General features: G+C 39.6%; 1 protein-coding gene across 1 annotated transcript in view; it reads left to right on the forward strand.

The window, feature by feature from the left end:
* Positions 1-505: 505 nt before the first annotated feature.
* The window catches only part of TUSC3 (tumor suppressor candidate 3), a 171350-nt gene continuing 145911 nt past the window's right edge, over positions 506-25944 (forward strand). The window contains exon 1 of the mRNA XM_075556758.1: positions 506-818. Within this exon, the coding sequence (XP_075412873.1) occupies positions 681-818 (138 nt within the window). The 5' untranslated portion in view covers positions 506-680. The remainder of the gene's footprint in view (positions 819-25944) is intronic.

The raw sequence follows: 25944 nt of genomic DNA on the forward strand, positions 1-25944 counted from the left end.
TCTAGGGAACTTTGGGGATATATTGGAGAGCCTTTTAGGTGGCTCAATATGTTAAAAATGTACCAGAAGTGCTAGTATTTAGAGAAGTCAGGCCCCTATTCTGTAGTAAAAAACGTGTCAAGGTTCACTGCAGATTAGTAACTAAGCACAAATAAGCTACGTACTGGGTACTCTGTCCATGTCTGGGATTGAACATTTGAAGAGGCATAGATTCCTTAGCGAGGTGGTGTGGAATCTGAAGACATGCCAGCTATTCCTAGAAGCAGAATCTTTGATGTGAAAAAAAATGTTAAACTGTTCCCTACAAATTAGTACGTATGCAGAGCTTATTGGGCAACTCGACATTAAATAAGCTTGGCTCAGGTGAGAGGGTTTAGTACCTGGCCAGGTTTCGAAAGACTCCATGCTAGAGCTTAAATTCTAAGCAGGGAGCGCGTCTCCTTGGCCACGCCCACTTCCTGCCCCATCCCGGGCCTTGGCGGGACCCTCTCCCGGTGAACCGGATGCTCCGTCAGTCTCCTCCTCCACCTACTCCGCAGCCACCGGCTTTCTCGCGAAGCCGCCCGGACCCTCGGGCGTGCGGCTAGGGGCCTCCGGAACCGGGCCTGGGAGGTGTGGCACGCCGGTAGGAGCTGGGCGCGCACGGTTACCGCGCGTGGAGGAGACACTGCCCCGCGGCGATGGGGGCCAGGGGCGCTCCTTCACGCCGGAGGCCGGCGGCACGGCGGCTGTGGTACCTGCCCACCGGGAGCTTTCCTTTCCTCCTCCTCCTGCTCCTCCTCTGCATCCAGCTCGGGGGAGGACAGAAGAAAAAGGAGGTATCATCACGCCCTGGGCCCGGCCTTGCCGTCTGGGGCGGGGAGGGCAGGGGAGGCCCTCGTTGCTAGGCAGCTTGCCCAGGTTGCTAGGCAGCCGGTCCTCGGGCGTGGGCGGCGTGGCCGCCTGGCGGGAGCGTAGCTCCTGGAGGCTGCGTGTTTGCGGCCAGGCCTCCTGCGTGGGTGGCTGTACCCTGGGCTCAGGTGTGGGGTAACACCCGGAAGCGCCCCCTTGCCTTCGCTGGCACCTGAGGTCCCTGCATCTTTTCATCGGTGCGGTTTTGCGTTTTTTGTTTTGTTTTGTTAGTTTTTTGTGTGAAGCTGGTGGTTGAGTGTTGGGCACCTGTGTCGTTAGTAGAAGAGGTATATTGCTTGTGACAATACCCTTACAAATCTTGTAAATCTTTAGGAACGTCAGCCTTGTATTCAGTTCTCTGCCCCCTGCATTGGCCATCTCAAGAGACAACAGGTGTTCAAATGAGTGTTCTTAATTACTTTTTTTAAAAAAAACAAAACTTTTAATTTTCAACTTAATTTATCCCGGGGGGTGGGGGGGTGGGGATCTGATCCTGTTCAAATCTATTTGTGAAATGCAGATCACCTGATAACTGGTAAAGGCAAGGTTTAAGGTGAATTGACCTAATTAAAGTTGTAAAGTTTTTTTTTATTATGAAATATCAGTTACCCCTCATTACATAAATGGTGGATGTAGCAGCTTTAGAAATAAAATTTTTGGAAATCTGTCTCAAGTGTGGCAAGAGTACTTAATGCAAATGGGGACTTTTTTTTAAACTGGTGGTTATACACCCTCACATTGCTTGAAATGAGAATTCGAGTTACTACTTTGTTAATAGCTGGGTGAAGACTGAAAATGGTCTCCCTTATAAAGTAACTGATTTTTCTCTTTCCTCTTCACCGACACGTAACCGTACACCCAGAATTAACCACTGCCATTTACTTTTTTTATTTTGTCGTGAAGACAGTCCAGATAAAATTCTTAAACGTTCTGTTGATGTTAAGAAAAACCGAAATTAAAATTTTATTTACCAATATAAATTAAAATTTAAAATTAACTTACACATGTTTCCTAGCATTTGGCATTTATGTACAACATTTCAAGAAGTTCAGGTACAGTTATTAATGAGAAAGTGAGGAGATTGAAAAGTAGTCATGTTGGGGGGCGGGGAAAAAAGTAGTCAAGTTTTTGTTTTGGTTGGGGAGAACTTAACAGAATAGAAGACCATAAAAATGATGAGACCACCCCATAGCACTTCTAATGTTATAATTTCTAAGAGGAACACTGACAACATGAACTTTCAATGGAAAGAAATAATATCTAAACAGTATGTGGGGCTTTCAAAAGCTCAGGAAAATTTCCATTGTCTTTTAATAACATTTTTCCACGAACTTTTTGAAGGCCCCTTATTCGTTGCACCTCCAACTGTATGACTATTTTAAAGTGAAAATGCGTGATGGTTAAATACTACAAACATTTGTCTCTATTAAAACTTTTAAAACAAAAATTATTTGTAAATGAAAAATTAAAAATATGGAGAATTAAAAAGAATATCCCAACCTACTTTTGTTTCTCAAACAGTTGAAGCTATTACTGATATATAGTGACAATATTAACATATTTTAGATAGCAAAAGCACAGTTAACAATTTAAGTAGTTGAAGATTGAACACTACTCAGTAAGCATGTTTACTTCTGAAATAATGGCAGTTTCTGTCTGGTTCCCAGTTCGAAAACTCTGACAGTGCTGGAAGAAAAAAAAAAATTACATTGAAAATGCTGAGTAGTTGATTATCAGTGTGGTACTTCCCTAGGGTCTATTTAGGGGGTTGTTTTGACCATAGGTGCCTTGTTTCTTCTTTGGTAATTTTAGTACCAGGTGCCCAGTATAAGATTTGATATGCGTGTACCAAAAAGTACAGTACTCAGAACTTAATTTACATAATAAATGTTACTAACACATGTTCTAGAATAGTTGACATGGCAGGAACAGTGCTCTAGCTTTTCTTACCCCTGGGAAAGCCAAATTGAAGTTGCGCCTGGAATCCAAAAAGAACTATTCACTACATACAAGTTAATCTCATGGCAGCCCTCTAGGACAGAGTAGCACTGCTCTGTAGGGTTCCAAGGCTGCAGCAGTGTGTGAAGGAAGACTGTCACATCTTTGTCCCACAGAGTGGGGGGGTCACATTGCCAAGCTTGTCAGTTGGCAGCCCAACCCACACTCCGTTGTGTCAAAGGATCCTCAAATTACAGATCAATCCCTATCGAATTGTATGACCTTGGGCAAACCGCTTTACCTTCCTGAAATTTAATTTTCCTCCTTTTTGATTAGAGAGATACATCTCAGGACATTTGTTGAGATTAAATAATCTCTGTATATTTAGTGCTTAATGCAGTGCTAGCGCATAATACATGTTTAGTAGTTGATATGTATTATGTATCTGTGATCTAATTCCAAGTATAATCAATATGAATCAAAATGTAAGATTTCCTCCCCTTTTCTCCTTATGCTTTTACTATTGTAGTAAATTGTATGGGATAAATTGCCTATTATTATTCTGAAATACTGAGTGTTTTGGTGGAGCTGTAGGCTAAACTTAGAGCTACTAATCACAAGGTTAGCAGTTCAAACCCACGAGCTCTTCTGCATTACATGCTGTCTACTTTTATAAGGATTTACTGGCTCAGAAACCCTGTGTAGAGTTACTGTGAGTTGGAATTTACTCAGTGGCCGTGGGTTATATGAGAACTTCTAGGAGGAGATTTTATATCAGGAAAGAATTGGTATTATTTCATGGGCATTTGCATATATGTGTGTTTATATGTGTGCATGATTTTTTATCATTTTATTAGGGCTCATACAACTCTTATCACAATCTACATACATCAATTGTGTAAAGCACATTTGTACATTCATTGCCCTCATTCTCAAAACATTTGCTCTCCACTTAAGCCCCTGGCATCTGCTCCTCATTTTTCCCCTCCCCCCGTTCCCCTCTCCCTTGTGAACCCTAGATAATTTGTAAATTATTGTTTTGTCATATCTTGCACTGTCCGACATCTCCCTTCACCCATTTTTATGTTGTCTGTCACCCAGGGAAGAGGTTATATGTAGATCCTTGTAATTGGTTCCCCTGAAGATAATTAGTTCAATAATGAAACAGAATTAGTTATGTATTATGCTCTATCTAAAGATAGAATCAAGAGGGATATTTAAGTGATAGTCAAAGATGGACAGGAGTAATTTCTTAACTTTTGATTACAAGCATTCAAGCTTAGTCTTTGTTTACATTATTGGTTCTTAACCTCCCTAATGCCGCGACCCTTCAGTACAGTTCCTCATGTTGTGGTGACCCCTCAACCATAAAATTATTTTAGTTGTTCCTTCATAGCTGTGATTTTGCTACTGTTATGAATCAGGCGACCCCAGTGAAAGGGTTGTTTGACCCTAAAGGGGTCGCGACCCACAGGTTGAGAACCACTGGTTTACATGGTGGATGCTAAGTAATTTGGGTTTGTAGGAGATTTTGGTTGCTTTGATGTGTTACATTTTATTTCTAGGGCATCATGTTTATTTTGATGGTGTCTCTATTAACACTTATCAATCAGCTCCATCTAGAATTGTTTTAATTTATTGTGGCCTTTTTTATTTTTGTAATGTGAAAGAGCTCAAATTTAATGAAGAACCTTTTAAAAGTTTGCAGAAAAATATAATTAAAAGATAATGGAATATTTCCATGAACTTTTTGAGGCATCTTTGTATAATGAGCAGATTTCATGAGAACATCTTTCCAAGATGAGAATAATTTACTCTGTCTTTAAAGAAAATTGTTAGCTAGAAGGCTGTAACATGTAGGAAGCAAGTATACAGACTTGGAAACATTGAGAAATTAATAAATATTTTAAAAGAAAGAAGTAACATGTTGGACTAAATGAAACATACATGACTGGCCTCTGACATAGCTCACCCCCCTTTATTATTTTATTGGGGCTCTTACAACTCTTCCACAGGCCATACATACTGCCATCATCGTTTTCAAAGCCTTTTCCCAGTACTGCTTTTTAAGCACATTTTACACCAAGAGGCAGCTATGCAGTTATTTTTATTGCCCAAGGCAGGAGTGTAACTGTTTTAGCTGAGAATAGCAATTTGGCTTCTTGGTGCCATAGTTTGTATTTCCATATTTCTGTATTTCCTTGCAGAGATACTTGAGATCTATGCTTTTGTGGTTTTCCCCACCTCCTTTATTATTTTTATTACACTATTCATGTCTGTCTTTTCATTAACTCTTTATGAAGTTCTGATTAAATGCAACTGGTATTCAGGATTCACTCCAAACTGTGTCGTCCATTTAGGGCTGTTAAGTAAACCTGCTTAGACATCTATGCTCTGTGCAGCTGTCACCACTTTCCCATGGTTTCCTCCTGTGCCAGTGGCAAAGCTGTCTTCCCAATTTAATTTTGTACTAGGCACTCCTCTGTTTTCACTGAAAATTTAGTGAGGGATTGCAATTCAGCTTTGTATTTAATAACTTACCATTGAAATCCTCTAATAGTGGACCTCAAGGAATTTAAAAATTCTTATTTCTCCAATTATGCAGTAGTTATTAAGCAGGGTACAGGAGCCTGGTGGCCCAGTGGTTACGAATTGGGCTATAATCTACAAGGTCCAAGCCACTAGAGGCTCCTAGGGAGAAAGGGCTGTCCACTCCCTCTCTGGAATTCAGAGGGCCAGTTTGACCCAGCCAGCTAGGGTCGCTGTGAGCATTGACTCAATGGCAGTGAGTTTTTAGTATTAAGCAGGGTATTGTTCAGATTCCATACATTGAGTTTTTTCTTCTTGATCTCTGTATTGTTGATTTGTAATTTTATATTGTGTGGTCTAAAATATATATATATAATAGTGCAATGTTTTTAACTTATTAAGGCTTGCTTTGTCACCTAACACGGTCTATTCTAGAAAGTGTTCCCTATAAACTGGGAAGGAATGTATATTGTGCTATTTGGTGACGCGTTCTTTGTATGTCTAGAAGGTCAAGTAGATTGTGTTGTTAGTTCTTTGGTGTCATCGCATTCTTTCCTGATCTTCTGCCCTTCTTCCTGAGTGGTGTATTGAAGTTTCCTACTATTGTTGTATTGCCTCTCTAAGAGTTTGATTAATGTATTTTGAGGATCTTTCATTGGGTACATTTTTGTTTCTCAGGGATTTATCTTGTTCATTTGCCCCTTTAATCATTACTAATGCTCTTGTCTCTCACAAGGGATTTTACCTTGAAGGTTGTTTTTTTTTTCCAAGGCATATTTATTTGTTCTTTATTTTACTTTTTTTCTTGGTAAACTCTTTTTTTTAAAAAACATTTTATTAGGGGCTCATACAACATACATCTGTACATTCTTTGCCCTAATCATTTTCTTCTTTTTTTCCCTCTTTTCTTTTTTTACATTTTATTAGGGGTTCATACAACTCTTATCACAATCCATACATATACATACTTCAATTGTATAAAGCACATCCGCACATTCCCTGCCCCAATCATTCTCAAAGCATTTGCTCTCCACTTAAGCCCTATCCATCCTGAGTCTCCCTTCCCCCCCTTCTCTGCCCTCCATCTCCCAGGGAGGAGGTCACATGTAGATGCTTGTAATCAGTTCCCTCTTTCCAACCCCCTCTCCCTCTACCCTCCCAGTATTGCCACTCATACCCCTGGTCCTGAAGGTATCATCCGCCCTGGATTCCCTGTGCCTCCAGCTCCTGTCTCCCCCAGTGTGCATCCTCTGCTTTGTCCAGACTTGCAAAGTAGAATTCGGATTATGATCCAGGTCTGTCCATTAACCTTTATGAGTGTTTTCCAGTGGAGTCCGTTGGGGTGCCATACCCTGGCCCCAACGTCCACCTTTGCCATTTTTGGGGGACTGCATTGCTTTGTTCCCTTTGCTGCTCCACTGCTGCATATCCTTAGTGTTTTGCCCTGCTGCGGTGAGTCAGATTGGGCACATACCCCACACTGTGTCCCCAGTGCACTGTCCCCCTTAGCACTGTCAGTGAGGGAGGTTGTTGTGTCTTGTGATGGGGCCGGCTTTGTCAGCCTCTCTGTTCATTGGGTGCTCTGAGATTTAATATTGTCCTCAGGGTTTGGTGGACAGGGGTATGTTCCACTCTCTCCTTCCCTCTTCGTTTGCTCTGATCAGACACACCCCACTTCCTGAGCTGCAGCTCCAGTGCTGTCCTCTGATGTGCATTCCACTGGGGTTGGAGATAAGCCTTCTTTAATTTTTAGCCTATTTTTGTTTTTGTGTCTAAGGTGTGTTTTCTTGTAAGCAACATTTTGTTGGACACTGTTTCTTTATCCAGTCTGCTGCGCTGTATATTAAGTGGTGCATTTAATCCATTTGCTTACATGTGCAGAATTGTTGCTGCCATTTTTTTTTTTTTTGGTGTGTGGTGTTACTGGTTTCCTGGTTCTGAATAAATTTCTGTCCTGAGTTCTTTTAATTACAGGTTTTCTTGTCCTTTGTTTCTTTGTTGTTATTTAACTATTTACTATTTATTTTGCAGTTTTTCTTTTTTTAGTTCGATGTTCTGTTTTCTTTGAGATTGCCTTTTTATTGTTTCTTCCCGAGTTTAAGACCATCTGTTCGTTTTTGAACTACTTGGCTTCCTTTCTGTTCAAATAGTTTGTATCTGCACTTTTCCCTTTTTTTTCTTTGTATTTGTCTTCATTGTGGATTGACATTTTGGTTTCTTACTTAATGTCTTGTAAATTTGTTTTGTTATGAATATCTCATTAAATGGGTCGAATTTTTTTTTGTGTGTGTCTGTCTCAGTGTCTTGTATGTTGTTCTCAGGTTTATATCTGCTGATGATGTTAATATTCTGTCCAAAGAATTCCTCTTAGTATTATTTTATAAAGCTGGTTTAGTTTTTCCAAATCCCTTAAATTCTCTTTGTCTGGAAGTTCTGTTATCTCCCCCTCATATTTGAGGGATAATTTTGCTGACTATAAGATTTTTGGTTGGAATTTTTTATCTTTCAGGGTTGAGTTAGTTAGTTTATTGTGCCAACCTGGCCGATAAACACGAGTGGGGTTAATTGAAGGGTGGAGGGATAAAAGCCTTTGTGAGTCGCGCCTTTCTAGTTCTTGGGTCTCTTGCTTTGTGATGGTTGAACCAGGGTGCAGCTACCCTAGGCAGTTTCCTGCTTTAGCTGGGAAGGCTCACTTCCTACAAGACGTCCCCAAGGAAAAGCCATATAGACCTACCCCGATGCAGTTCTGGGTGCTGAAGCAGCCATGTGAAGACCTCTGCCAGCTCTGAGATGCTTACACATTCACTGACTTGTCTTTCCTCCTGCAGTCGGCTTCATTGCCACTGTATGTGAGATGGAGGAGGACTTTGTGGATTGGGGTTGGACTTATGGGTTAATGTTGGACATGTGGCCTTGGGGAGCACTGGGTTGGGATGTTTTCTTGATACACACTTATAACCTTTATATAAAATTCTCCTCTACATGAGTTTTTGTGGATTTGTTTCTCTGAAATACCCAGACTAATATAAGGGTTTTATGTATATTATTACATAATATAATATATTTTATTCCATTAATGCTATGTATTATTCCTGCATGGTTTCTATAGAAAATTTCTAGCTTATTCTTATTGATTGTCCTTTGATGGTAACTCCTTTTTATCTTCCAGTGGCTATCATTTTTCTTTCATTGATTTTGATTTTGAAAGTTTGACTAAGAATGTCATGATGATTGTATTTTGTGTTCTATCTTCTTTGGGAGTATTTCAATTTCTGAAATAGTTATTTTCTCTGTTTTTATGAATTCTAGGAATTTTTCTTCCTAGAATTATTGAACTATTTTTTTCTGTGGATTTTTTTTTCCCTTTTGGTTCTGGAATCTCAATGACACTGTGGAACAAAGTAGAATTATCGTTGTAGGTTTCTGACACTATTTCTTTACAGGAGTAGAGCGTTTCATCTTTCTTCTGGAATCAAAGTGGTGATTGGTGGTTTTAAACTGCTGACCTTCCGGTTAGCAGCTCCACATGTACACTCTGTGCTACCAGGACTCCTGTGTTCTTCTTGGTCTCCCATAATTCTTAGGCTTTCTTCTGACTTTTGATTTTCTTTCCCTTGTAGATTGGAATAGATTTGCCTTCATGTTCACTAAGCTCACTAATCCAGTTTTTCCACTGCTTCGGATCTGCTGTACTCTTAGTGTTGTCTGATTTTATTATCTTAATATTAATCTTTAGATTTCTGTTTGATTTCTTTTGTTCTGTGGATTCAGATTTTTCATTTACATTTTCAGTTGCACCCCTGATCTTTTTCGCCATCCACAGAAAGTATCTGAACATTATTCTTCTGAATTCTTTTTATTGGATTTGCAATGCTTTTTCTTTATTAAGAAATTCTTCTGTCTCTGCAGTTGGTGACTTATTTGTGACAGTTTTTCTTCCTTCAGTGTGTGGACTATTGTTTCCTATCAAGTGATGTGAGAAAGGAATAGTAAAAACTAACAAACCCAAAAAGCAAATGGCAGTAACAGTAGCAAGAAATTAAAAAGAGAATAAAATATACTTGTGAATGATCACATGAACAGGAACTTCATGCAGACCCATTCAGCAAATCCAGAACCAGCGAGCTATTTTCTGTTTCTCAGTCACCACTTGGATTGTATTCACTAGTGCATGAGGGAGGAATAGGGTGTCTTTTCTGGCTCACAAGGAGCTGTAGGGAGTTAGGCAATATATCTACCCTCCCACATCCCACCCACTTTCTGTGCCCTCTATTTGTTGTTCACTAAAACATCAGAAGAAAGCTAAAAGAGAAAAAGTAGAAACCTGGATCCCGTGTTTTATTCAGACTCCTGATTTTTGTGAACCTCAGGTGGTGTGGTTACTCAGGTTGGTGTTCCCTCAGTTAAAGCTGGAGGTTTCTCAATATAGAGAAAGTGGGGATGGAAAAGAAAGCAAACCCCAACCAAGTGGCTGCTTTGTGCCCAGGCTACTCCAGGTGATCAGAGCCTCAAGCTAGAGCCAGGGGCTGTAGCCACGATGGCAGGCCCAGCCGCTGCAGTTTTCTGTGCTGGATGGCTTGGGCATCTGGGACGCAGCCTTGGGGATGTGTTATTTCCCTTTTTTTAGTGTCCCTCTTTGTTTCCCTTGCTGTGCCACTTTGCTTCTGGTCACCACTTAGTCATGCTGTCAGACTGCCCCTTCTGCTTTTTGCATAAATTTCACAGCCACACGCTGTTCTCTTAAATCGGCTATCACAAAACACTAGGTTCGAGCAAAACTGCTTTTATGAAAAAAAATCACTGTGACCTGAGAAAAATCTTCCCAGGTGACACCACTGGGTGCACTACCTCAGAGTAATTTGCTTGATGCTTTCCTAGAGGGAAAAATGTGTACTATGAAAACTCTATTCCACCCAGTGCAATTCTGTTTTTGGGGTGTGTACCCCTTCGTATACCAGAAGTCTATATATTTTTTTAGGAAACACTGGTGATTATGAAATGTCAAGGAACTTTGGTAGTGTAAACAGTAAGACAGATAGCTTATTCCCACTTGACTCTTTAGGAAAAAAGACTTGGTGATTTGCTTCCATAAAAATTTCAGACCATAAACTGGAGCACATACAGATAAAGTACAGATAAAAGCTCACAACACATGAATCCAGATCAGATAAACCCCTCAGGAACAGAAATGGAAGTAGCGATACCAAGAGGGTAGGGGGAAGGTGGAGGAAGGAAGCGGGGAAGGGAGAAAGTGGTCGGTATAAAATATGAAAATAATTTATTTTATCATGAGTGTGGGAAGGGGGGAGGGAAAAAGGAGGAGCTGATAACAAGGGTTCAAACATAAAATAAATTTTTAGAAAATAATGATGCAACGTATATACAAATATGCTTCATAAAATTGTTGTGGATTATTATAAGGGTTGTAAGAGCCCCCAATAAAATGAGCTTTAGAAAAAAAATTCAGCTAAGAAAGTTTTCTGGGGCAGCCCTGCTTTGTTGCATGTAGTTGCTGTGCGTCAAAGGAAACCCACTAGCAAGCATTGGTTACTACCTGTCAAGTACCGTGCTTACTTTGGAAGTAGAGCTGTAAATAAGACAACTCTCTCTGACAAGTCTTGTGACTCATAGCCCAGTAAAAAATTCAGAAAGGGGAGCAAGTAATTACAGTAGAGTATCAGAAGTGAATGAACTGGAAACTTGTTATGGTAGTACAATGGGGTAAAGCAAACCAAATTCACTGCCATCAGGTTGATTCTGACTCAGACCCACCTATAGGACACCATAGAATTTCCCTGTGGTTTTCTGAATCTATAAAGCTTTACTGAATTAGAAAGCCACATCTTTTTTTTTTTTTACATAGAGTCCCTGGTGAGTTTCAATTGCTGATCTTGCTATTAACCCAATAAATAACCCACTGTGCCACCAGGACACTGGGGTATGACGAAATCTAAAGGGATATACATAAGATATAACCACAGAAAGGGGGTGAGAATATTCTAGGCAGGAGAACAGTGGTAAACAAAGGCACTACACATCCAGGGAACTCAAAGTAGTTCCTTATGGATAACGTTTGAGTTTATAGGGTTGGAAAGTTATAGATGGAAGCTGGAGTTAAATACTAAAGGATGTCTTGAGGTATATTAAACAATCTGGACTTGATCTTGAAATCAGTGCAACAATGGAAGAGGTTTTACCCCGAATGTCATATGATGACGTTTTGATGTAGAAAGATAGCCCCTGCTGTGCAGTAGAGAATAGCTTAGTGGAAAAGGAAACAAACAAGCTTCACATAAGGGTGTCTGCCCAAGAGGCTACTGCAGAAATGAAGGTGAGAGGTAGTGATTACTTGAAATTGCTGGTGACAGTAAGAATGAAGAAAAATTTCTGTAGTTCAAAGCCATTTAGGAGCCGCACTAGACAGTCCTTGGTAATTGGTTGTGTGCGGAACGAGAGAAGAGGAGATAAGAATGATGGCTATCTCGGTAAAAGCAACGCTTTACTGGAAGGGGGATCTTGTGAACAGAGAAATTTGGGGAGAAAGATAATATGTATGCTTTTGGGCCATTGTAAGATGCCTGTGTTCAGTCTAAAGGAAGATGTTTGCTAGGCAGTTAACATACAGCAAGGAGCCCTGGTGGTGCAGTGGGGAAGCACTTAGCTGCTTCGGGGACCCACCAGAGACTTCTCAGGAGAAAGCTGTGGCATTCTGCTTTCATAAAGATTACAGCCTTTAGAATCAATCCCATGGAGGCAGTTTTCCTCTATTCTAAGAGCCTCAAAGATAGGGATTTTAGAAAGTATGGATAATAAAGCTCTGATCTGAATTAAAGATAAATTGGATTTGGAGGTCCTTAGCATAAATGGTAATTGATTCATAGTGCTGGACAAACTCACCCAGCCAGAATATGTATTGAAAATAGAAGACTTAATGCAAAACCCTTAGTGATTGTCAATATTTCAGGTTCCTGCAGGGAATATGCTTGCCAGAGATAGAAGCCTACATTTTGGATGTCACTAGAGGAAAACATTCTGAAAGGTCTGCCAAGAGTTCCAATAAGAATTGTAAAGGGTCTTTTGGATTTAGCAATGAAGAGGTGGGAAGGTCGGTGTCGGGTATTGTGGTGCTAGGGTGGATGCTGGACTGTAGTAGGTTAATGAATGAGTGGGTTGTGAGGCAGTGGAAAAAGTCAGTTGTTTTGCTGTTCATGGGAGGAGAGAGTTGAACAGATCAAGAGAAAGTTGAAAGGAAGAGAAAAAAATTACCTGATGAAAATCCAGGTGATTGAAAAAATAGGAAGGAGTGGAAATCAGTTTATACAACCTTATGTAGGCAAATGATAGTTACTAGGTGTTTCATAAATAATTAGCTTTATCCTCTGGACATAAATGGTATTATGGATTGAATTATTCCCCTGAAATACGTATCCAAGGAGCTTTGTTGGCACTGTTGTCTAAGGGTTTGACTGCTAACTTCAAATCCACACAGGAGAAAGGGAGACTATCCAGTAAAGGTTGATAAGTCTTGGACATCCCACATAGGAATGCCATGGGTCAGAATTGACTTGACAGCAGGTGGTGGTGGTGGTGGTTTTGGTTAAACTATGTGTTGGGATACTTTTGAATTATAAAAAAAATCAGGTGAGTCATAGGATCAAGCACCAATGGGGGAAAGTAGATGCCGTATGAAGTTCCTTGAATCCCAGGAATAGTAGAAGAGACAAGGATCTTCCCCCAAAGCCCACAGAGACACTTTTTCTAGGTCAAGTGGCCTGAATTTGGACTTGTAGGGGTTTCTGTGAGTGACACCTGGCAACAATTGAGTCATAGTGACTCGACAGGTTCCATCTAGCCATACTTCCTTATGTAATACTGTAATGTAGCCATGAGAGAGTAATTCATACCCACTTTGTGTTTGATTAAAATAGCTTTTTATTTACCACTGGATCCAGAGGGGGCTAACACCCTGAAAAATTACTCTCTACCCCAAATAAAGAAAATAACAGGATTTTTTTTATTGGAACAGGATTTTTATTGTTAAGGCAGAGGACTGGCTTAAGAGAAAAACTTGCAGGCAGTTACATTCTTTATTACTCAGGCAGGCAAGGTACTAAGGGGTGCCAGTGGTTGGGGGTGCTAGCTCTTGCTAATTGGGCTGGTAGGAAATCAGGAATAGTGCAGAGAGAGAGTCAAGGTTGGGTAGAAGGGGCCTACGTGGAGCTAGCTGCTATGTTATCAGGGGGTTGAAGGCAATTTAAAACAAAATGGAGTTCTTTATTTATTTTTTTAATTTAATTTTAATTTCCCCCCTACTTTTATTGGGGGCTCTTACATAACAATCCATACATTCCTCCAGTGTGTCAAGCACATTTGCACATATGCTGCCATCCTCATTTTCAAAGCATGAGCTCCTGATACCAGCTCCCCATTTCTTCCCCTTTTTCCCCCCTCCTGCCTCCATCATGAAACCTTGATAAGTTGTAGATTATTATTTTCATGTCTTACATGGTCTTCCATCACCCCTCACCACACTTTTCCATTATTTGTCCTACCTACCGTGAGGGCATTGTTGGTTGATCCTTGTGATCAATTCCCCCGTTCTCCTGCCACCCTCCTCTAATCCTCCTGGTATCTCCACTCTTATTATTGGCCCTGAGGGGTTTATCTATCCTGGATTCCCAGTGTATTGGGCTCTTACCTGTAGCAGTGTGCATGTTCTGGCCTAACCCGATTTGTAAGGCAAAATTGAGGTCATGATAGTGGAGGGAAGGAAGCACCGAAGAACTAGAGGAAAGTTGTATGTTTCATCAGTTCTATAATGTACTCTGACTGGCTCATCTCTTCCCTGTGACCCCTTTGTGAGGGAACATCCAATTGTCTACAGATGGGCATTGAGTCTCCTTTCCATGTCCCCCATTCACATTAAATCTGATTTTGTTCTAGGTCTTAGATGCCTGATAACTGATCCTATCGATACCTCATGATCAAGCAGGCTGGTGTGCTTCTTCCATGTGTGATTTGTTGCTTCTCAGCTAGATGGCCACTTGTTTATCTTCAAGCCTTTAAGACCCCAGACGCTATCTTTGGATAGCTGGGCACCATCAGCTTTCTTCACCACATTTGCTTGTGAATCCATCACAAAAGTCTTCAGTGATTGTGTAAGGAAAGTGAGCATCACAGAATGTCAGATTAAAACAAAGTGTTCTTGTGTTGAGTGAGTATTTAAGTTGAGGCCCAATGTCCATCTGCAACCTTAATTCTTAACATAAAGATATGAGTATAGTTCTAGTTCCTCTCATTATATATACATTTACCTATGCACATGCCTGTATTTAGACCTCTTTAAATGTCCTTTGCCTCCTGGTTCTTTCCTCTAGTTCCTTTTACTTTCTTCTTGTCCCACCATCCTGTTCAGCCTTCATTCAGGCTTAGTAATTTATTGTTCCTACAGTGCCAAAGTAGCGTTCTTTGTGCCAAGCTGGGTGACCACAGTATATTATAATTATGAACTTTTTAGGCCGTTGGCTATAGTCTCATTTTGAAGGGAATTCTCTACTAACCAGGATTAGGATGGACTTAAGACCTGACCTTAGCGGGGTGTGTGAATTGGGCCACATTCTGTTTCGCTGATGGCTTCTTGGAGATTCAAACTGTAATGCCTCATGCTCTCTACTTCACTTCTTTGGGTTCTAATATCCATTAAAATGGCTAAACAGAACTCAGACAAAATTCATGATTAAAGGGTTTATAAAGGAAGTTAGCAGGCCGTAGTGCTGTGAAATGCTCAGGGTTGTTGTTTATCAGGACTGTTACAAATTTTCAAGTCGTCTAATAAATGCTAAGAGGGGCATGCCACCCTGCTGTAAGTCTCTATCCAAGGCATTCACTAGCTCATTGGGTCAGCAAACCCAGCTCTTCGAATTAATTTCCCAGAGGCACTCCACCCAAATAAGCCTCAGCCTGAAGGCCCTCTGCTCCAGTAGTGGGTCAGCAAGTCCAACTTCCCTGATTAAGTGCCCAGAGGCATCCCAGTTCCCCAGGCAGCCGTCTTTGTTTGCACTTGGGGTGCAGTCTTCTTTTCTCGCTCTGTGGGTTGGGAAGCCCATCACTTTGCTCCACGTTCTGGCTCCTGGTTCTGCTGCTGCTTCTCTGTTGTTACAGATGTCATCTGGATCCAGGAGGTTCACTCTGAGCCAGTGGACATGCTCTACTCCTGGCTTTCGTTGATAATGAGATCCCACCTCCTAATTCTCAGAGGACTCCTTTTTTTTGAGGGTTCATTTTTATACACAACAGGATGCTGCTCTAGCGAATCCTATTCATAATTACTTATAAGTGACTCCTGACACCACCCACCCACATACACTTATGAGACCCATGCAGGGAAGAGTTGTTTGATGGGAGTTTGAGATGTTGCTAGAAGGGTCAAATTAAACAATTTACTGCCCCTTCAAGAACCAGGGCATACTCTTTTTGTTTTTTGATTTTGTATTTCATGGTGCCACTATACAATACCATTCATTTATCAACTCACCTAGAAAGCCAGGTCCCTGTTTCCTGACTTAAGTCCTGGTGGAAGCCAGTGGACCTGCTATGACTTTTGGACATTCTTGACTCTGACTTTGGACCCTGCATTTGGTTCACCCCAACCTGACCTTCAGAGTTTGGACTATACCGATCCCACCACTATGAGACCATTACTCAAAGTTTATGAATTTCTGTGAGATGGTACAGCGATTTGCTGAACCCAGGAAATTGAGGGGGATAACCTCAAGGGAGGAGGGAAAGTAGAGCTGAGTAACATCATGGGCTAGTTGGATATTTGGTGCATCATTAATCTCCAAATTAGAACTCCAAACTTAGAACTCCTTAGGTATTAATTTTTCTAAAAAAGATGTTTACCACAACAGAAACAACTATCCTCAGCTACCATATATACTTGTGTATACGCTGAGTTTTTCAGCACATTAAAAAAAATAATTGGGGCTCGTACAACTCTTATAACAATCCGTACATCTATCCATTGTGTCAAGCACATTTGTACATTTGTTGCCATCATCATTCTCAAAACATTTTCTTTCTACTTAAGCCCTTGGTATCAGCTCCTCATGTTTTCCCCCTCCCTCCCCACCACACCTGCCTTATGAACCCATGATAATTTATAAATTATTATTATTTTGTCATCTCTTAACACTGTCTGACATCTCCCTTCACATGCTTTTCTGTTGTCCGTCCCTCAGTGAGAGGGTTATATGTAGATCCTTGTAGTCGGTTCCCCCTTTCTACCCCACCTTCCTTCCACTCTCCCAGTATCGCCACTCTCACCACTGATCATAAAGGGTTCACTTTTAATGCAGCTTTTGTGGTAAAATTAGGTGCCACTGCAGATGTTTGGTTGGCTTATACTTGAGTATGTACGGTATGTGAAAATATCTGTTATTTAAAGCCAATTCCTGTATTCCTGTCATAGTAGCTACAACTGTAGACGTGATGACAGTGAGCTTGAATTTAGGGGTACATGTGTTTAAGTGTGGGCTTAAGGGAATACTGAGTACAGATACACAGGATGTAAGGAATGGACTGATTTTGAAAAATAATTACTGCATTAAATATGCATTTTTTCTTGACTAGGTTACGTTATTGTAGTTTTAATAAAATTGTTAGGCAGTTATTGGTGACATTCATTTCTTTCATTTTGCACTTCAAGTTTTCAGACCAATTCCTGATGTTATGACATTTTTATGAATCAGATAAACCTTTTCATGTTTGCAAGGTTTCATAGATATATACACTCTTGCCTTACTTTAAATGATCTTGTGGAAATTTGACCACATTTGAGCTTCTGAAAATCATAATGTTTTGCTTCGAAGTATCACCTTTAAATAAATTTATATGGACTCTGTTGGGTGTGTATTATTTTATGAGCTGCAACTCCAAACTCATTGCCATCGATTCGAGGCTGACTCATAGCAACCCTCTAGGACAGTAGAGCTACCCTGTGAGTTTCCAAGACAATAACTGTCTGTGGAAGTAGAAAGCCTCCCCCGTGGAGCCATTGGGTGATTTTGAACTGCTGACCTTTCAGATTGCACCACCATGTGTAACCACTATGCCATCAAGACTCCTTTCTTTTAATTTTAAATCATTTTATTGGGGGCTCTTACAGCTCTTATAACAATCCAGTCCATGCATCAATTTTATCAGGGACATTTGTATATATGTTGCCATCATCATTTTCAAAAACATTTTTTTCTACTGGAGCCCCTGGTATCAGCTCCTTTTGTTTTTTCCCTCCTTCCCCTCCCCTCCCACCCTTGTGAACCCTTGGTAATTTATACTTTATTTTAATTTTCATATTTTACACCACCCACTGTCTCCTTTCTTCCACGTTTCTGTAGTTCATTCCCCTGGGGCAGGGGGAGGGGGGTTGTGCATCAATCATTGCAATCGGTTCCCCCTTTCTCCTCTTTCTCCCCCGCTTTCCTTACGCTCATGGTATTGGTCCTGAGGGTTTTATCTGTCTTAGATTCTGTGTGTCCAAAGCTTTTATCTATACATGCTTTGGTCTAGCCAGATTTTTAAGATAGAGCTGGGGCTTTGGGACTCCATTCTGATACCCCCTTTGTTCCATTCAAGATGGTTATTGTTTTGGGTCGTCTGCTGCCAGATCCTATCGACACTTCATGGTCATACAGGTTGGTGTGCTTCTTCCATATGGACTTTGTTGCTTCCCTGTTAGATAGATCCTTGTTTAACTTCAAACCATTAAGCCCCCAGACGCTATATCTTTTGATAGCCGGGCACCATCAGCTTTCTTCACCACATTTGCTTATGCACCCATTGTGACTTCAGCGGTCTTGTCAGGATGGTGAGTATCACAGAATGCCAAGTTATTAGAACAAAATGTTCTTGTGTTGAGGGCGTACTGGAGTAGAGGGCCAATGTCAGTCTGCTACCTTAATACTTATAAATGTATGTCCATAGACCTATCTATATCCCTATCATGATATATTAATATATTTACATCTGTACATGCCCATGTTTGTACCTCTGTAAATATTCTTTCCTCTATTCCCTTTTGCCTTCCTCCTTTCCCACTATTATGTTCAAGATTGGCTCATTTGGCTCTCTGTACTTCCTCTTGGCTACATTGCACTTAATTGAACCCCTCCCTATTCTGCTGTTGACTCTTCCCTCCCTTTCCTTCACCTCCTCCTCTTCCTGGAACTGTCGGTTCTATTGTTTTCTCCTCTGGGTTGTTTATCCTGCCTATATTATATAGATAGACAATTTTTTTTAAAAAGGAAAATCCCCCACCCCAAACCAAAAAATAGCCTCTGAATAGTTCCAGGTCATTCTGCTGAATGTTTCTGATTGGGTGTGATGTAGTGCCAAGTCCTGCCTCCCCAAAGTCTGTTTCCAGAATTTCTCAGGGACTTTGTTGCTTTGCTCCCCTTGATGCTCTGTTGTGCTCTCTTCATGTTATTACTAGGGATCCTTTCTATGTTTTTTTGCATAAAAATATTAAAGTCTGATTTGATACAAACTATTAAAATCATTAACATAGCATCAACTATGAATCCAAGTAAAATGAAATCCTCAACCACTTCAGTATTGGTTTGTCATGATGTTGCTTTTGGGTTTAGTTGTGAGGATTTTTGTTTCTTATGTTGAGTAATCCAAACTGAAGACTAATCTTTGTTATGCCTTAGCAAGTGTTTCAAGCTCCTTTGACTTTCAGTGAGAGCAAGATTGGTCATATGTGTCTTGCTGGCTGTCAGTGAGTCTTCCTGATTGTAGGACCTTACTGATGTAGTTCAGCTTAATGTAAAATATACCCACTGCCTGGGAGTCAGTTCCTCTTAGTACTTATTATTATTGTCCTTCTGGAGACCTCCCCTTCTGCACCTCATCTTTGCTTTAATTTTAATAGCTCCCTCCATTTATGATTTACAGATAAGCATGTCTATTACAAGAGGCCAGTCATACTATTTGTCCACTTTGCTGTAATGATTGGCACATGGTTGGACACATTCCTTAAGTGTCATTCCCTGGGATGTTTCCTAAATGGAGCTAGCAGGAAGATTACCTTCCTAATTGGCATATGCAATTAGAAGGGTATGGTGTTAGGTAGAGGTCCCCGGGTGGTATAAATGGTTATGCTCTTGACCGCTGTTTGAAAGGTTAGCACTTTAAAACTACTCAGAGTGGCCGCAGGGACTGCACTCTCTGGTGATCTGCCTTGATAAGGTCACAATCTTGAAAATTGTTACGAGTTTTGTACACAGAAGGTCTGCTTTGCACACATAGGGTCTCCATGAGCCAGAATCAGAATTTTACATTGTCTTCTGCTTCTTGCAATATAAACTCTGGTATAAAAACCTGTGTAGATAAACAAAGAGAAGAGCTAGTCACTGATGTCAACACATTTTTGAGCAGCATTCTGTGCCAGGGTTTGCTCTAGTGGCATAGATACAGAAATAAAACTACTAGCCTCAGCAAGCTTCTATGGCTTATGGTGCACTGATACCACTAATAAATTCTTAGGTATAATTATTCTGAATCTAGATGTCTGCATTCTCCCCCCTCCAAATTTGAATTTGGTTAATATCCTTTTCAAATAAAAAGGTTTTTTTTTATTTATATGAAAGATATTTCTTTTAGTTTTCAGTAAGAATATCTAAAGATAATATAAAATTTCAAGTCGGTGAGTTTATATAAAACCTGCCATACATTTCTATAGATTTTTTTCAGTTTATCTTCTCTGTTGCCCTCAGATTTAATTCTGGGCATTAACCTTATGTTTTTTGTTCATTGCTTTCTTTAGTATTCTGCTGAACTACTATTACGTAACTAATAACTGCTATTATACTTATGTAATAAATGTAATGGTTTGTGTAGTAAGTATTTCCAAATAGACCTGCTTTAGACTAGATATATTTTGGAGAGTCATTGTTAAAGACTGTTATAATTGCTTATTTACCCAATGAGTAAGTTTTGAGGTCTCATAAAAATCAATAATTTATTTCATTGCTATTATATATGATTAAGACTATGATAGACGTTTTGAGGAAACACATTTTTTAATAGTTTTAAAATTAAGTTGTTGAAATATCTTTGTATCAGATACTTCTACAGTGCCACAGTATTAATAAGATGCCTCATTATGTTAGTCATTCATCTATGTCCATGTATATAGGTTATTCATTTGTTTTTGGAGTGCCTACTGGAAAATATATAGATAATTTACATAAAAATAAAACACCTCAGATTTAGACTCAAGTGACGTGAGAATAATGGAAAAATTTCCCCATCAGAATTTGGAATAACAAATTGGAGCATGAAAATTAAGTTATATATAAAATAAGGTTTATTTAAAATATGATCTTCTGTATAATATCTTATAATCTGGGCCAAGGCATAGCTGAAAGCCTATGGCCAGAAGAAGCCAAGCATTTAGAAGTATGACCATATAAATTATCATCCAGTAAAAACCATACTTGGGAGTGAAAAGAGGTACCTGTGATAGTTAAAATTTATTGTACCAACCAGGTTGATAAACCCAAGTGGGGTTAATTGAAGGTCGGAGCAATAAATGACTTGGTGAGCTTCGCCTTTCTAGTTTTCAGGTGTCTCTCTTTGTGATGGTCTGACTAGGGTGCAGCTGCCTTTGCCAGTTCCTGCTTCAGCTGGCAAGGCTCACTTCCTTCAAGACCTTCCTGAGGAGAAGCCACATGGACCTACCCCGATGCAGCTCTGGGTGCTGGAGCAGGTGTGTGGGGACTCCTGCCAGAGCTGAGATGCTTACATGTTCATTGATTTGGCTTTCCTCCTGCAGTTGGCGTTATTGTGTGTTTTGTGAGATGTAGGGGAACTTGGTGGATTGGTGTGAGACATATGGGCTAATGTGGGACTTGTGGGCTTGAGTAGCATTGGGTTAGGATGCTTTCTTGATACGTACTTCCCCTTTATGTAAAACTCTTATACATATGAGTTTCTGTGGATTTTCTTCTCTATGTACCCAGGCTAACATGTTATGGTACCAGGAGTGGGGTACTGGAGAAACAAATTATAAGATGGAGAGTAGACCTCGTGGTAGTTTTTCTTCTTTGGATAGCCAGAGGTCAGATAAAGAAAGCCACAGTTTACTTGGTTGTTTTCTGGGAAAAAATATGGGATGTATGAAAATAGAAAGCTTGTAAACTAACTTGCATTCAGCCATTGCAATTTGATCTTTAGACGGGTTTAGGGCACATCTGTAAAGAAAGCTTTGAAAAGATATGCCCCAGTGCTTTGGAGTACTCAGGAATCAGTGGTCAGGAACCCAGACTAACACAGTACCATTAATGATTTTGCTGAGACTACAGAGTAACCTGGGCCTGCCTGTAGACTAACAAGTATATACAGTTACTTTCCTTAGAAAAAGGGTAGAATTTTTAAAAATGGAAGCACATTGCTTAGAACAGTTTTCTTTATTAACTGGAACTGTTTTCTATTGGCATCCCAATTAAAAGACTACTTTCTGTGTTCAAGCACTATGTTACACTCATATGTTTGTATATGATGGACTGTTAGTAGTGCTACAAAATGGCTCTGGTTTATTTAGTTTATGGCTCTGGTTATTTTAGCATTGTTTATCTATTTCTGTCTTTTCATTAATTTAGAAGCAACCCATTTCCATTAAGTTCAAAAAGTTTGTTTACATTGAGGTATTTATTCAAGAGGTCAAAAGATGCATTACTTTGGGTTAATCTGCTGCACAGTATCTTTATAGAGTATTGAAGAGCAAGCATGTTATTTTGAGGATCAAGGTGCACCTGATTCAAGCCATGGTATTTTCAGTTGCCTCCTGTCCATGTGAAAGTTGGACATTGAATAAAGAAAACTGAAGAATTGATGCATTTGAATTGTGCTGGTGAAGAAGATTGAAGGTATTATCGATGCTAAAAGGACAAACTGATTTGTCTTACATACTTTGGACAGGTTTTCAGAGAGACTAGTCCCTGGAGAAGGCATCATGGTTAAAAAGTAGAAGCACAGCAAAAAAGAGGGACTGTGAAAAAGAGGAAGGGCTCAATGAGATGGAATGACACAGTGGCTGCAGCAGTGGGCTCAAGCACAGTTGGGAGGATGGGGCAGGACTGGTTGTACTGTGTCCCAATTGACTCGGCACTTGACAACATTCAGGAATAGTACTATTTGAATCGTAATTTTATAGTAATTACACTAGTTATTTTTGGAGTAATTTGCTCAAAAAATCCTACAGATTAAAAAAAAGTATTCACTTTATTGTGTTCATGTATTGCATAATGCTTGTTTATACATAGTAAATTCTTGGTAACTTCACTACATTGAAGATCTGATTGTAGATGAATGTATCTTCCTTTTAGCATGTTTTAGTATTTCCTAGTGTTAAAACTATCATATATATTTACATAATATTTGTAAATTATTTTTGTAATATTTGTAAATTAATGTAAATCCTTTGTATGAATATTTATTTTATTGAATATTAACGAATCTTCCTAATAGTGTTTGATAAAAATTGACGAAAAGATTATATTTGGTTAGGAATATAATTCAGCTATGTTTATAGCCCATAAAACCACACAAATTCAAAGTGATGTCTACTTTTTCCTTCTTTTGTTATTTTTGTTAATCTAAAGCAAATTCAGTCTTTCCATTAAGTGGAAATTACCAATAGTTTTAATTCTGGAAGGAGAAGTTTGGAAATAATTTTGAAAACATTTAATTAAATTAGGCACTAATATTTGCATTTTTTGTATTAGTAAACGTAATTATGATAAAATAGTGATATTGATAACAACTAGTTGAATTCCTGTTATGTGCCATCTCTAATTTTTTTTATATATACTGTGTTTAAATCTTACAACTGTAACATCTTACTTTATGGATTAGGTTCTAAATTACGTGGCTGGTATTGAAATGTAGGTGCTACTTAAAAGCTCACCTCAACTCAACTCAATATAATTCACTGCAATCAAGTTGATTCTGACTCATAGTGACCCTGTAGATAGAAGGCTAGAACTTCCCTGTGATTTTCCAAGATAATCTTTATTGGAGTAGAAATCCTCACTTTTCTTCCACGAAGTGGTGGGTGATTTTGAACTCCTGACTTTGTAGTTGGGATCCCAATGTGTGTGTATCTTACTAGCCCACTGGGTTGTACCTCTTAACTCTGTTTTTCTCATCATGCAGGTGATGAGAGTGCATGCATGTATTTGGGGAGCTGCATCTGCTGGCTTAATATAAATAATGTAATTAAAAATGCTTCTCAAATTTTGTTCATTCTATAATGTATTTGCTTGTTTTAATGTAATTATTAATTTTCTATACTCTTAATAGTTGAATATAAATTTTGCTTTAAGATATTGTGCTGTGGTAAAAATATGAGGAGCTGATACCAAGGGCTCAAGTAGAAAGCAAATGTTTGGAGAATGATGACGGCAACAAATGTACAAATATGCTTGACACAATGAATGGATGTATGGATTGTGATGAGTTGTACGGGCCCCCAATAAAATGATCTTTAAAAAAAATATTGTGCTGTGATTGTCTTGATATATATTATCAAGTCCTGCAGCGATTCCTATGTTGAACTACTGTTAGGCCTCAGAATGGAGCTATCAAGTCATGCATTGCTTGATGCCCATAATATTGTGTCATTAGCTGCCCTGTCTCCTGTCGTGGTTCCGACTCAGAGCAACCTGTATACAGCAGAACCGTCCTCACAGGCATTGTTTCGTTTGAACGCACTGTAAGTCCATCTCATTGACGTTTTCCTCACAATGTCTGGGATATATGTTTACATATGTTTTCTGTAATGCTAATTGCTCCAGAAAGGCTAATTGCTAATACCAGACTCTGGCTACATGGTAGCCTGTATTTCTCCTATTCTTGATGCTAGGTGCCATCGGGCTGTCTGTGATTCCGTGGCATGAAGGTTCACTCTAAGAAGGAAACTCAACTCTGTCCTTCACCACCCCTACAATTATTATTTGAGCCCATGGGGGCAGCTAATGTGTCCATCCATCTTGTTAAGAGTCTTCCTCTTTGCTGAGCCTCTACTACATTTCTCCCATTAAATTAATAAACAAATACCTCACTGCCATCAAGTCAGTGCCCCCTTCATAGTGACCCTATAGGTCAGAGTAGAATTGCCCCAGTGAGTTTCTGAAACTTTTCACTCTTTATGGTAGTAGAAAGCATTGTTTTTCTCTCTTGGAACAACTGGTAGTTTTGAACTGCTGACTTTCGCCCAATCCATAAGTACTATATGGGGTGGGGCTGGGGTGCAGCCTCCAAAAAAAAAAATGGAAAACTCAGCTTGGCAGAGCTTTCATAGGACATGTTTCCCCCGCTAGGTGAATACAGAGCAACTCATTCTGAGGTAGTGCATCGTCTGGGAAGCGTTTTTCTAGTCGCAATGAATTTTTTTGTAAAAGCAGTTTTGCTCAAACCTTGTTTTTGTGATGGCTGATTTAAGAGAAGAGCATGTGGCTGTGATATTTTGTTTCCTTGTCAGGGAAAAATGCTGTGGAAACTGTAGTGATGTTGAACACAGCTTAGAAGGATAGCACTGTGGAAAAAACTTAAGGTTATGCGTGGTTTTCTCCCTTCAAAAAGGCGAAATGTTGATTGATGACAAACCTTATTCTGGACATCCACCAACTTCCCAAATGGACAAAAATATTGACTCGTAGTGCATTTGGAGTTCATTTTACCAGGTTAGACGTTCTATTTAGAGGTCTGAAAAGATTGCCTAACAGCCTGCAACATGGGGGAATGGTTTTGCCACTAGTACAATGCACCTACTCACACAGTCATCTCAGTGTGCCAGTTTTTGGCAAAAATACAGCATGCCTCTTTGTCTCACCCACCTTACTCACCTGACCTTAATCCATGCGACGTCTTTTTGTTTCCACGAATGCAGAAAGACATGAAAGGACAGCGATTTGATGACATGGAAGAGTGAATAAAAAAATGAGGCAGGTGCTATCAGCCATCCAAATAAATGAGTTTAAAAAATGTTTCCAAAAATGGAATCTCAGAATTGACAAATGTATTAAGTGTAATGGAGAGTACTTTTAAAGTGATAAGGTTGTTTTGTAAAGAAGCTGTTTTTTCAATATCTTTAAAAAAATAGTAACTACAGGGTTTTTGGGGTACCCCCTCCTTTCTGTAAAGTTAAGTGTTACATGCTTTTGATGTGCAAACATCATGTTATATACTGGCAGTACCCAGATTAAAAACAAGTCTCTTTAAATGGAAATTGTGCGTATAAAGTAAGGTACAATTTTTATCCAGTTAACTGTTTGTTTTGATAGATAGTATATGTGGTTTTATTAGCTGCCGTGGAGGCAGTTTCTAGTCAAAGCACCCTGTGTACAACACTATGAGGCTGCTTGGTGCTGCTCATACAGACTTGATAAAGCTCCATGCTAATTTTAGTTTACTTCTTTCCTTTCTGCTCTTACCCCACCCTAAGAGCTTTAGAGACTTATCAGCTGCATGTTGTTAGGTGCTGTCCCATTGACTCAAACTTAATGTACACCATCGCCCAGC

Source organism: Tenrec ecaudatus, chromosome 8 (genome assembly GCF_050624435.1).
Source record: "Tenrec ecaudatus isolate mTenEca1 chromosome 8, mTenEca1.hap1, whole genome shotgun sequence".
NCBI classification, from domain to species: domain Eukaryota; kingdom Metazoa; phylum Chordata; class Mammalia; order Afrosoricida; family Tenrecidae; genus Tenrec; species Tenrec ecaudatus.